This window comes from Thamnophis elegans, chromosome 2 (genome assembly GCF_009769535.1).
Source record: "Thamnophis elegans isolate rThaEle1 chromosome 2, rThaEle1.pri, whole genome shotgun sequence".
Lineage (NCBI taxonomy): Eukaryota > Metazoa > Chordata > Lepidosauria > Squamata > Colubridae > Thamnophis > Thamnophis elegans.
The window spans coordinates 17,478,289-17,492,793 of record NC_045542.1 but is presented as its reverse complement, the minus strand read 5'-3'; the positions used below and the strand labels follow the sequence as shown (position 1 = coordinate 17,492,793).

The 14,505-nt window shown below is 39.1% G+C and overlaps 1 protein-coding gene across 3 annotated transcripts in view; it reads right to left on the bottom strand.

Moving 5' to 3' along the window:
* Positions 1-14,505, bottom strand: part of LRP1 (LDL receptor related protein 1) — a 337,681-nt gene that overhangs the window by 151,414 nt on the left and 171,762 nt on the right. For all 3 annotated transcript variants that reach the window (XM_032212335.1, XM_032212336.1, XM_032212337.1), the window contains one exon: positions 8,466-8,628. In XM_032212335.1, the coding sequence (XP_032068226.1) occupies positions 8,466-8,628 (163 nt within the window). The remainder of the gene's footprint in view (positions 1-8,465; positions 8,629-14,505) is intronic.

Below are 14,505 nucleotides of genomic sequence, written 5' to 3'. Positions count from 1 at the left end.
GAGCGTACATGCTTTTCTCAGGACTGCAACATGGAAGATGAGTTGCCAGGAAATGAACTTCCGGTTTCCAGTGCACACATGCACACCAGCCAGCTGGTGTTCCAGTTTCCGGCATGCATGCACACGTGACGATCAGCTGGCTGGTGTGCCTGCGAAGGCCAGAAACCAGAAAACCAGCTCTTCAGGTGTCTGGCACGTGCCCATGCACGCTAAAAACCCAGACGAATGGGTGACACGTGTGCCATATGACATGGCTCTGTGTGCTATTTTGGACATGCGTAGGTTCGCCATCACGGCTGTAGACTATAGACCATAGAGTATAGCTAAACAGACGCAGAAAAAGATAAGGGAGAACCAAACAATTTGGGAGACCTCCTGGATCCACAGCTGACCTTAGATCACCATTTGTTGGCTGTGACCAGGGGGGCATTTGCCCAGGTTCACCTTGTGTACCAATTGCGTCCCTATCTGAACCGGGAGGCTCTCACAACAGTCACTCACACCCTTGTGACCTCAAGACTGGACTACTGCAACGTGCTCCACATGGGGCAGCCCTTGAAGAGTGTTCGGAGACTTCAGCTGGTCCAGAATGCAGCCGCAAGAGCGATTGTGGGTGCGCCTCGGTACACTCACGTTACACCTATCCTCCGCGAGCTGCCTTGGTTGCCTATTGGTCTCCGGATACGCTTCAAGGTGCTAGTCGTCACTTATAAAGCCCTACATGGTATTGGACCTGGGTACTTGAGAGACCGCCTCCTGCCGATTACCTCCCAAAGACCCATTAGATCCCACAGATTAGGCCTCCTCCGAATTCCATCTGCCGGCCAATGCCGGCTGTCAACCACCCGGAGGAGGGCCTTCTCTGTGGCTGCTCCGGCCCTCTGGAATGATGTCCCCGTGGAGATTCGGACCCTCACCACCCTTCAGGCTTTCCGTAAAGCCGTTAAGACCTGGCTGTTCCAGCAGGACTGGGGCTGTTGACTTCCATCCCCTACTCGAATTGGTGTGCTTGTTGAGACCTTTTAAATTGTTTTGTATTGTTGTCTGTTTCTGTTGCCTTCCCTTTTGTATTGCCCCCCCCCCCCGGTTTTGTTAGCCGCCCTGAGTCCCTCGGGAATAGGGCGACATACAAGTTGAATAAAACCTAACCTAAACCTAAACCTAAACCTAAAAACAAATGAGGTTACTATGCAGAAACTTTTCTGCTGACATAAGATATAATCAATCAATCTTTGGCTGTACATGATCATCCTGCATGGGTGTTTGTATATACATAGTATTGCAACATACCAGCACAAAGAAGGGGCAATGCCTATATGTATTCAAGTTAGTATCATCTACAAACAACCTTGAGCTGATTGAGACACTTAGTAATGACTAATACTTCTTGTACCAGAGGACTTCCCTGTTCTCTTTTTTCCTTTCTCTTTTTTTCTTTATTTACAAAACAGCTCTTCAAATATCCAGCCACCCATGGATACAATGCCCATGCAACAATGTGCCATAAAAGTTCCCTTTTTATGTCACCTCAACATTTTCTGTTGCACAAAGTATGAGTGTACATCCAGATGTTTCCCTATTACCTCCTTCCTCTTTCCATTAACATGTCACCAAAGGCAAACCATTGGCCATAATGTTTCCACTTGCCCAGAAATACAAGAGTCAGCACTCAAGTGCAATAGATCCCGGCATTCGATATGCAAGAAACACCATCTCCTTATGAAACCTCTGACCTCAGAGATTATGCTTAAATGGCTTACAAATGCTGGAATGTATCTCTATATTTCTTTGGCCAATGGAATTTCCTATATATGATTAGAGGCATTTCTGAATAATATGGGTTATTTGAGATGGCATCAAAATGGCAGATTCATCTTGCAGAATTTTAAGCAAAAGGCAGATGATTACCTATCAAGCATCCTGTAGCAATTGAATTTTGGCAATAGAGGGTTTTTGGACAGGTGTAGATTTAGGAAGAATATAGAGTCAGAGGTTTTCTCCATCCAGTCCCCTGGATATTGTGAGTACATTAAAGATAAGTCCTATAATCCATCAACTCTATCACTCATCAACTGATTTAAATTGGAAATTATCACTGTTTTCAGAATACAAAATTACTATTCCCTCTGAAACATCTATAACTCTGCTAATTAATTATTTCAGCTAAGATTTCTAATTGCGTGAATTCAAAAAGGGACACTAAGCAAAAGTAACACTTGCTGTTTTGTAGCAGCTGCTACTCAGATATATTTGGCATTGACAAGCACTTAAATTAATTATTCAAAGCAGAAAGTGATGATTTTGGAGAAATGGTCAAGCATTAAAAAATGTATTTAGGTATATTTAGGTTTCTACCTGGACACGATCTTGACTTGAAAACCACTGAGGAAATCCCAATTTGCATCTATTAAACTGTAATTTCTATCCTGTATGCTGCAGCTTCACGGTTTGAATTTTGTAATTTACACCTCTGCCGAACATGACTTAAATAAAATTAACTGATATTAGAAGCCTGGCTGAAGCACAAGAAGCGGGTAGGCCTATTTGAATGCTCTGGATATAATAAACCCAAATTTCAAATGAACACAAATTCTCATTTTTGCAAATTCAGTTGGTGAAAGACTTGCCCATTCCTTCCTTCACAGTTTTTTAACTTATCACTGGCAAACTCAATTTTGATACAAGCTGCAACAGATTTGACACTCATCTTTCTGAAGCCAAGGAAGAAGAAAATATATTTTGGAAGGCAAAACTATTAACGCAACTATAATTTATACTGTAACTTGCTCCAGGATGTGTCATATATTCATTAACCCGTGATACTGGTTATTTAACATTTTAATGCATTTTTCTCTATTAGATTCTTGAGGCAAGACAGATCTTGATAAATTAAGCTGGGATACCTTTGGGGGGGGGGAAATAAATGCAATACTGGGGGGAGGGAATAAATTACACAGCTGTGTATCCCATTTTCCCCATACATTTTCCTTTTTGGAAAACTATATAAGATGGATCTGTCCTTCCAGCACATAACCTATAGCCATGTGGGTGTAATAACAATCAAAATATTGTTTTCCAACAAATGAAGGACACAAGATGGTAGAGGTCTAAAGGGTTTAATTATTAACATAAACAAGGTCAAAAATAAACTCCAGGAAGGGACTAGAATCACTATCAAAAGATGCAGTATGTCCTTCAGAGTGTTTTTTTTTTAAACTATGAGATTTGAGAAAATAGAGGTATTCCACACAAAGATCAATAACTGTAGCTGGGAAGTAAACAAATATGTTGAAATGAATTCTCTTAAAAGGCAAACTTGAAAAACAGATCATTCCAAAGGTTGAAAATCCCTCTAGGCAGGGAAGATAGCAAACACATTTAAAACTGTGTTGATATCTTTCCAAATGTACCAAAATGTCCTTGAAAGTTGGCGGGACTTGCTCCAGTGTTGGTTGGACGTCCCTTAGGGTATGAAATAAACAGATTGAAGCTCTAAACAGGCCGCTGTATAGACTCCAGAAGCTGCAACTTGCTACAAAAAGCAGGGGTTGTTCTGGTCTCCTAATATGGGGTGGGTTTTTTTTTTTTGCATAACAACCAAAATGCTATCTTAAAGATGAGAGAGAGAGAGAAGGGGAAAACATGCAGAAGTCTGGGTCTGGTCAGAATAGAAAGATGTCTCCTACACAATCCCGGAGATAAGAGTTTTTCAAAATATTGTCTTCGTATTTTACTAATTCGCATGTTCCTCTCAGCAGCAATACCCTCCTACACAATACAAGTGGGACTTTGGCTTTCCTTAAGAAGTTTTGGAGGGCTTTAGTTGGTTAGCATGCTAAGGTGATGCTGTGTAGCAATAACAATCTTTCCATTGTTTCTGAAATGTTTTCTATGTATTGTAGTGTTATTTTTGTTTTCATAGTTTGTGTAATGAAACACCTATATATAGGTTTCACTATCTGATGTGAAGATAATTAAATATACTCTCCTAAATGAGATCTGAATATTACATTTATTAAAAGAAACTAGAAACATTGTAGGGGAGAAAAAGGAAATTTCTATGTCACCGCAACCCTATGGAACTCATGCAAGCATAGTGCTATTGGGTAACAAATGATAAAATATGCAACTGCAATGTAACTTTTGACTACTTCTTCTTCTTCTTCTTTAAAAACAACAATCTGAAAACTGAACTGCCAAAAATGCTAAACTGAATATTTTCCAGCTCGAATCTTTGGATTGTGACCATTCCTACCCTCCTGCAAAATCTATCTTATTGAGAGCTGACTAGGATGGCAAAATGAGACTACAGTATTCTCACTCTCAAAATAGATTGGGAACAATGGCCTTGTTCAGTCTCCCATTTATGATACTGTTGTGCTGACTCAAACGATTGACTAGAATTAGGATGTTCATGAATGGACAGTGAGAAGAAGGATCTGCGTTGGATCACTAATTCATTCACTGGACTCTGTGCAGCATATTGTATATAAGTACCATACAACATCACTGGTATACTCCAATAAAATATAACAACTTAAATTGAAAACATTAATTTCTTAATGCAAAGCAAAACTGAATCCTTAGAATAAGATTTGTGTCAATGTCTACAATGATTACTACTGCAGCTCAGTCTGATCTCTTTTTAATGGCATAGCACGATGCACAGATTTCCCAATAAAAGAAACCTCATCTCCCTTCAGCCCAGTGAAATATTGAGATATTGAAAACAGATGCTCCCATTGTTTGAGCCTTCGAGAACCACGCTTAAGTCTTTCTTCCTTAGCAAGGTCAGGATTTCTCTGAAGAGAGAGGTGATCAAATTCATCCATCTGGGTGGGAAAGTAGCCCTTATGATTACAGATTAAACTCAGCAAACCACTGTCACATTCTCAGGTGGAACCAGGAAAATCTGTCCCCACTTATTTGCTGGGAACTTAATCTGGTGATAAATGGCCAAAACTATGACCAGGAATGTCAAGGACAATACAATAAAGTACCATAGCTACAAGTGTCAGCCCAAAACAATTTTCTGTTCAAAAGAAACATCTAGGTCTGGCTTCAGATTCAAGGAGAAGACCATAGGAATACAAGCAGGGCTCCTGGAGATATCAGTGTATGACTACCAATCAGGGTTACTACCACTTTCACTGTCAAATCTCCTATATCTGCATAGACACAGTGCTTTGCTATGGAAAACTTTGATTGCATGATTGCTCTTCAACTACATGGGGATAAATAGAAGCCACCTGTTACCACAGAAAAGGAAGTAGGTAGAACACCTGATCATGCATCAGATTAAGAAAGTTTGTACAGAGGAGATGCTTCTTTCTAATCCATTCTTTTGTTCTCTTTATCCAGGCCTTCACAATAATTCACTTGACAGAGGGAGCTGAAAGAGGAAGGCACAATAATTGTGTTCAACGCAATAATAGATTTCACATTCTTTTGGGGCTGGGAGGCTTAGATGATGGTTTGTCCTCAGATTAGTAATCCTGTAAACAAGATGTGCAACTGCAAAATAGTGAACCTACCCCCCTTTAAAGTAGGTAGTCCTTAATTTATGATAACAATTGGGACTGGAATTTCAGTCACTAAGAGGGTCAGCATTTGACTGGATCCAATTTTCTGACCATTTTTACAATGGTTGTTAAATGAATCACACTGAATTGTCGTAAATAGGTTGATAAAATATGTACATGACCATACCAAAACAACAAAACCAATTAGGCTGTGTCTATTCTATATGACCTGCTATATATACTTTGTGGAGTGAAGAGAAGATGGAACAATATGGAATGGTTGCTTATATAGATACAATCTGTTCCTGATCTTTCTCCTTCCAAAGGTGACCCTTGGACATGGAGTCCAAACACAACAGTTGGGTCAGAGGTGTGATCTGAAGCCAGGGCTATCGATATCACAATCCAAGATGAGTTCTTAGTTATAGGACTAATATGCCTTATCTGGGCAAGATGAATTGCAGGGCACAATTTCGGTGTTCTGTGTTACATTTGTGAGAAGTAAAAGATTGTAATATCTTTAACACTAATGCTAGTAAACTGCATTTCTTTTGCTCTAGCTTCTTTTCAATATGATACCAAAACTTCAAGGCAAATAGCAAATGATACAGGTACAGTCTCTCAAGGTCAAGTTGACATTTCAATACCAAAGATTAATTAAATAACCTATTAGATGCCAAAAATAAATCTATGTCCTGCAAAAAAAAAAGTCTGGGCAGGCTCTGCCCTTTTGAGTACACCACAGAAGCAATACGCTCAAATAAGATAAGTAGCCTTATTGGAGGATTGACAATAAAATTCAGTAATACTCTTTCCTAAACAAAGTTTTGGAGAATCAGAGGAAATATACTGTCATAATTCAGGCAATATGGAGGAAGGCCACCAGCAGCAACAAATAAAGGAGAGAATAAAAAAGGAGAAAGAAAAAAATAGAAGCAAGTATAAAGAAATGAGAAAGAATAATATTCAAAAGAAATAGGATGTAGTAGGAAACAAAAAGCAGAAAATACCACTAAAAACTATAAGTTCCACCTAATCTGGTATAGGCAAAAAGAATGGAAGAGACTGACAAGAACAATTCAGCTCTAGGAGTCTCCAGCAAAAGCAGAGATTCCCATCAAATGAAAAGCAGGGCATTATCTCTGTAATTTCATTTGGAATACATTACAACCATTTGAACTGCACACAAATCAAGGAAGAGCATTGTATGGCTATCTGCTTATCAACAGGTACAATTGCTGCTTAAATCAATTCAGCAATTTTAAAATGGCAAGAAAAAACACAAGTGGGAGGGAGAGAACTTGAATATAAACCTCTTTTCTCTCCTTGGCCCTACAGATGAAATACATTCAAAGCTCATGGCTCATAGAGTGATAGAGGTGGACATTGACATTGAGTTCAACTTCTTGCTTTAGTACAGAAAAACAGATTAAAATACCCCAAACAGACACATGTATAAATGCTTAAATATGTCCAGTGAAGGAGAGCACCACCAGTCTGGGAATTTGGCTTTAGTCAAACTGTTCCTATGATCAGCAAACATTTCAAATATAGATTTTGTAATCTGTTACCCTGTAATCTAAATCCATTATTTCTCATCCTGCACTCTGGAAATAAGTGAAAATAAATCCTGAACTTCTTGTAGGTGGCAACCTTCTACAGGTAGTCCTTGACTTACAATAGTTTATTAAGTAACTGTTCAAAGTTACAACTGGAGAAAAAGATTCCATTCTAGACAGGGTATTCCATACTACCATTAAAATGTCTTTCTTTCAGCCATCTGCCTTGCCTCATTTAACCAAATTGACTAACAAAGAATCCTTGATGAAGATCATAGGATGCTGAGACAGAAATACAAAATGAGATACTCTCAAGACATTTAGCATTTTGTTGGCAAATATTAATAATCAAAGTCAGACCTTGAAACAAAATTGCACTTTTTAAAAAACTTTTTTATTTGGTAGACATACAGGGGAGTCCCTTTTAAATGTTTGGTGAATTCCCTAGTGTGCTCGTCTTACAAGTCTAGCTTGGTGCTGGGAAGTCACTGGGAAGCCTGACTTCCTATTCCTCTACCCAAGGCACCTGAGTGTAGAACAAGAAGCAATGGGTGGAAACTAATCAAGGAGAGAAGCAACTTAGAACTTAGGAGAAATTTCCTGACAGTTAGAACAATAAATCAGTGGAACAGCTTGCCTCCAGAAGTTGTGAATGCCCCAACACTGGAAGTCTTTAAGAAGATGTTGGATAGCCATTTGTCTGAAACAGTATAAGGTTTCCTGCCTAGGCAGGGGGCTGGACTAGAACAGTGTTTTTCAACCTTTTTTGTGCAAAGGCACACTTTTTTCATGAAAAAAATCACGAGGCACACCACCATTAGAAAATGTTAAAAAAAATTAACTCTGTGCCTATATTGACTATATATAAAGTGTTTTTCCCACGGCACACCTTACACTATGTCACGGCACACTAGTGTGCCGCGGCACAGTGGTTGAAAAACACTGGACTAGAAGACCTCCAAGGTCCCTTCCAACCCTGCTATTGTATTGTATTACCCAAATATCAGTTGGCATACCAAGCCAGCCCTGCCATCTGCAAGTAAATCAGGATTCAAAGTTTTACTTTGGACTAAACTGGCATATTATGATAAACAGAGAATGAGGTGAATTAGGAGAATGAGATGGCTGGATGGAGTCACCGAAGCAATGGGTATAAGCTTAAATGGACTCCAGAGGATGGTAGAGGACAGGAAGGCCTGGAGGAACATTGTCCATGGGGTTGCGATGGGTCAGACACGACTTCGCAACTAACAACAACAAAACTGGCATTTGATATAATTGACCAACAGATTAAAAGGCATTCAGGAACTGTGGACTTGGAGGGGGGGAAACAAAGGAGGAAAACATTTAGTTTTCATCTAAAAGTACTTATATGGATTCTTACCCCATTGTTGGATCCAGTGCAATGGCTTTAGGATTGTAGAGTTCTGCGTCAAGCAGTGTAACACAGGTGACCCCACTCTTGTTGCAGACAAATATCCGGTCATCAATGTCATCCACAAAGTAGAAGTTGCCAGTAAGCCAGTCAATAGCCATTTGCTCCACATCTAATGAAAGCATACAAAGAAAGGTGAGATAAAAGAAAGATGAGATAACACTTCTGTACAAGTCCGGGAAATCCAACTTCTTGGAAATGATGCAACTTGAATCTATGCAATATGAACAGTCATAGGAATAAAGCGAGGTTACACATTAGCAAGCAATAATTCAGATTGTGGGTGGTTCTTTGGGAAAACAGAGTTTTGAAAAGTCTTGGCCTTCATCAGATGTTTCAAAACTCAAAATCCCTTGTGGACTTTTTGCGTAATTTAAAAAAAATGAATTTATGATCTATGGTTTTAACAATTAGATATGATACATTATAGAAAGAGGAGTCGTGTTGTAACTTTAGAGAAAGAGGTTACATTTACTGTTATAACTGATGTAAAGAAGAGTGGAAGCCACTTCATTATATCTTTTTTTCTTTCTTTTCTGTTTTTCTTCTTTTTTTTTTCTTTTTGTACCTTAGCTTTCTCCTTTATTTATTTTTTCTTTTCTTATTCTATTTTAGTTTGTATTAATTTTTACTCTGGCTTCTCCTTTGACTTTGCTTGACAGGCAGTCACAAAAGGTGATCACGTGATCTTGGGACACTGCAACCGATAAATATGAGCCAGTTGCTAAATGTCTGAACTTTGATCACATGACCATGGGGATGCTGCAATGGTCATAAGTGTGAAAATGGTCATGTCACTTTTTTTAATACCACTGTAATTTCGAACAGTCACTAAACAAACTGCTATAAGTCAAGGACTACCTGCACTGCAATTTTCCTTTTTATATAATGGACTTAGAATAACCTTATTGTCACTTTAAATGTACACTAAACAACATATATTAAAATGAAATTTTGTTGCATACAGCTCTTAAAGGGTCACCTCCTTCAATATACACTACATAAACAGGACAAACAAACAAATAAAAATTATGCATATGCTCGCATACCCACATATATTGTTATATATGACACAGAGAAACAACACAGTCTAGTTTGGATGTGTACATGTACATGGGGAGAAAAGCTAATCTTGCAAGTTTACCAGATGGATGGCATAGAGAACAAAGTTATTATAGACTTTGGTAGTCATGCTAGAAACTCTTCGTTACCTTCTCCCAGAGGGGAGCAACAGAAACAGACCATGCTTCCAGTTCTAAGCACATAGCACTTGTAAGCAGTTTCCTGAATAATGGGGAGTGAGCTTCCTGTAACCTTTTTGGCTGTCCTTACCACTCTCTGTATGGACCTTCTATCTTACCTTGTATAATCCTTAATATATAGAAACCTGTTGAGTGAAAACCTGCAAACTCCCTATTAAACATATGTATCTGTTTCACAGTAACACAGATGTTCAAAGAGCCACCTGTACCAGAAGACTGCATTATGAGAAAGACTATCCAGGTGAACTGGGCTCAAATTGTTGAGATAGAACAGAACAGAACAGAACAGAACAAAATAACAGAGTTGGAAGGGATCTCTTCTAGTCCAACCCTCTGCTTAGGCAGGAAACCCTATACCACTTCAGACAAATGGTTATCCAACATCTTCTTTAAAACTTCCAGTGTTGGAGCATTCACAACTTTTGGAGGCAAGTTGTTCCACTGATTGATTGTTCTGTCAGGAAATTTCTTCTCAGTTCTAAGTTGTTTCTCTCCTTGATTAGTTTTCACCGATTGCTTCTTGTTCTACCCTCAGGTGCCTTGGAGAATAGTTTGACTCCCTCTTATTGGTGGCAACCCCTGAGATATTGGAACACTGCTATCATGTCTCCCCTAGTCCTTCTTTTCATTAAACTAGACATACCCAGTTCCTGCAACCGTTCTTCATATGTTTTAGCCTCCGGTCCCCTAATCATCTTTGTTGCTCTTTTATGCACTCTTTCTTGAGTCTCCACATCTTTTTTACATTGTGGCAACCAAAACTGAATGCAGGATTCCATGTGTGGCCTTACCAAGGCATTATAAAGTGGTATTAACACTTCATGTGATCTTGATTCTATCTCTCGTTTATGTAGCCTAGAACTGTGTTGGCTTTTTTGACAGCTGCTGCACACTGCTGGCTCATATTTAAATGGTTGTCTACTAGGATTCCAAGATGTGGATGAAAACTATGCAATTCACTCACACACTCTTTCTCTTCTCTCCTTTCAACCTGCCCTGTGCTCCTGCTTCATTTTGGACCCATTAAATGTACTCCCTTTTTAGTTTTTTAGCTACTGAAAATCAACTTCCCTATCCTCCTCATGCCCCCAAAATCCATTTTGTGTTCTTCAGAATAAAACATTCTTGAAAAGATTGCATTCCAATGAGGCATTCCAATGAGGCCAAGCCTCCTGTTGTTCTTCTAGGGTGCTCTGTTCCCATGGAACAGACTACTGCCCTCCATTAGGCTCTCTTGAAAACAGGTTTTTTTTTAATTCTTTCTTTTAACAGGGTTTTCTTTTTGCTACATTCCTGGCATCAACTGGTTACTTCACGGAATACTCTAATAAATAGCAGGCCAAAAGAGACACTGTTAAAGTCAGATGGCCATAGTGAGGATATTTTATGTTGAAGCAATCTGTTAAAATGACTTGGATGTCTCCTCTTTCACTGACTAATGTTTCTACGTATTTTAAAATTATTTCGGGGAGGCAGGAAAGGATTTATGCTCATAAGAAGCCTCAGCAGCCAGGCAGGCAATTAATTTGGTAAAAATAATAAATCTGTAAGAATGCATGTATTAGGCAAGATATTCTTATTTCTGCCACCTGCTGTAATGCCTCTTGATGACCAATTGGGGGATTAAAATTCAGTAATTTAAACACACAGGAAAGAAATGCTTTAGATGAAATCAAATGAGTTTCTTTTTTTTTAAAGCTTGTTACATTAAATGCCCTTTAAAATAATGAAGCATAACAATTTATTTAAAAACCAACACTTTATAAAATATTTATGATCTTTCTAACAAAGAGGAGTGTGAAAAATATTAAATAACGTAGGTTTTGATCACACATATAGATGTATATATTTGCTAAATTTCTATCCCTGCCATTTTCAGTAGTACAATATACTGTAGTTTTCTGCTTCTTTCTGGAAAAATAATCTGATCTCTTATATGAAAGAATGCCAATCTGGCTGTAGGAATATGTTTCAATGTCTAGAATAATTTATATCTTCATATCTCACATATATTTCATCTGACCTGGAAACTTTAGTCTTAGGCTGTAATCAAAACTATGAATTGGTAATAGATCCAAAATGTGGGTTCATCTCTGCACAATTTCTTCTTTTTAATTTGACAAGATCCCTTAATCAAAATACATTTTTAATGACATAGACTAAATTTACTACAGTGCACAATTCCATTCAGTGATTTTTCCTATATTCAATAGTGATTCTTAGTGCCTTAATGTGATGGACCACATATGTATATTTAACTTACTAAACTTTAGATCTCTCAGTTGCTACCTATATAATTCCACCCACACTGAGTCTGCAGGAGGCAAGATAATCATTTTATAATCTCATACCTATGGATACAGCTGGTTTGCCCGCAATGTTTTGGATGAGGTTGAAGATATTTAATGAAGTTATATTCAGAAAATTAACCCAAAAATTCATGCATTTTCTTACTTGCTTTATTGGTGGGGGTTGGGATTGCAAATGTCATTTCATGCAATTTGTAATCTGAACAGGATTTGTGGCCTAAAGAAATGAGATTTAGGGACCCTGTGCAACTTGGAAGTAGCCTAGTCCTGTTCTAAAGCAAGAATCAGAACTTAAAGAGTTTAGATATGTTGGCTCTGTGGCCAACATATTATTCAAATATATTTGTTAATAACTTCTAAATTCCCCAACCACAGAACATGAAGCATATTAATCAGGATTCATATGTAGGTGATAGCAGACTTGTGAAAACTATATTGAAATGAGTTTAAAAACCAGATGGAAAATAATTCTAAATGTGGCGGAGAGGAGGAAGATCTCCTGAAGAAAAGAAGGGGGACATTATATATCCGGGATGGCGAACCTATGGCAGGCGTGCCACAGGTGGCACGTGGAGCCATTTGTCAGGGCACACAAGGCACTGCCCTGTAAGCTGGCCAGCGCGTATGCGGCGCTGGCCAGCTGAGTTCACCCTTTTTTAAAGCCATTTTTCTCCCTCCCCAGGCTCCAGGGGCTTTATAGGAGCCTGGGAAGGGTGAAAAGAGCCTCCCCCCGCCCCCAGAGGCCCTCCCGAGGCTTCATGAGCTTCCCTGAAGCATCCGGAGTGCAAAAAACCAGCCTTATGGGCAAACCGGAAGTTTGGGAACGGACTTCTGGTTTGCTCAGAGGGTTGTATTAAGCGCTCCAAAGGCTTCAGGAAAGCCTCATGAAGGTTTCTGAAGCCTCCGGGGGGCCTCCAGGGGGGGAGGCGGTTTTTGCCCTCCCCAAGCTCCTATAAAGCCTCTGGAGCCTGGGGAGGGCGAAAAAAGCATGCAAAAAATGGGGGGAGTGCTTGTAGTGTGCGCATGCGCACTGGGGGATCATGCATTACATTATGCGTGTGGCACGCCCGCACACAACCCCCCCCCCTGTGCTCCCCCCACTTATGGCATGCGGAGCCAAAAAAGGTTCACCATCGCTCTTATATATATTTATAGGTGGGTAAGAGGTTATTTAAGTTTTGGGGTAATATGTATACTATGTAGTTTTAGTTTTGTAAGATTTATGTTAGAGCATGTTGGAGACCAAAGGGAATATAGATGAAGAAATATAAGGGGGGGAGGTCTCCAGTGGGTGGGGGATGCACTATAATATTTATTTTTTTCCTTTTTCTTTCTTTTTCTTTTTGTATTTACTATGTTTGTACTATTTGTATTTAAAAAAGAAAAAAGAAAAAATAATTCTAAATCAGGAGAAGTGGTACAGCATGAGAAATCTTCTGGTACATATACTATAAAGGCATAAAATATCATAGGGCTGGAAGGGACCTCAAAGGTCGTCTAGCCTAACCCGCTGCTCAAGGCAGGAATCTTACTCTCAGCAAGTCAAATGTTGGACCAGTCTATTTTTGAAAACCTCCAGTGATGGATCATGGATGCATAACAGATCATTTTGCAATATGCAAGACAATCTTGTCATCAATACAGTCTATTCAGCAGTCTTCTAATAATTGGATACAAGGTTGTTACAGAATTGTTTCCTTAACACCAAACTCAAGTCATATCCTATGTATAACTCATTACCTAACTGTGGCTCACCCTACGTGCCTATGTTGTGCAGCTCCATCAGAATCGTCAAAATCTGGTGATGGAATCTGAACCAATTAAAAGGCCTCTATCTGTTTTTCTTTCCAATTCCATACCATCCTGTCTCACTCAGGCTTCTGAGGGGCAGAGAAACTGGTCTAGTTCTTTTTTCTTAGCTATTTTATTTTGCTCCCAAATCCTTGCCCCTTTTCTGGTTTGGCTAATTCTTGAGCCCATCTCTTTATTGAGAGGAGCCTCCTTGTAAATTATTCTGGACAGCCAGAAAGAAATTGTTCATTCCTTTGCTACAATATGGTAACCCAACCCACAAAAGGCCAGCATAAAACCATAATTCCCAAAGCAGCAACTGCCCTGTTTGACACAGCTGTCATAATTGTCATGTATGGCTTCTGTCTGACAGCAGCACGTCCAATAAATAAAAAGAGTTGACTTTGAATTTGATCAGAGACTGAGAGACAAGTGACAGATACTGGCCTCCTAAGAGACTGCGGTTTTGATAAAATGGAGTCATTCAAAAATTCCCTTCAACAATAAAAACACCTTCTATGTTAGACAGTCCTGCTTGCTGGGGTCTCTGCAGAATATCTGTGGCTTTCCAGTAAATAAAATAAAACCTTCCTAGACTGCTTGCAAATGTCTTTTCAGGTGGCAAAT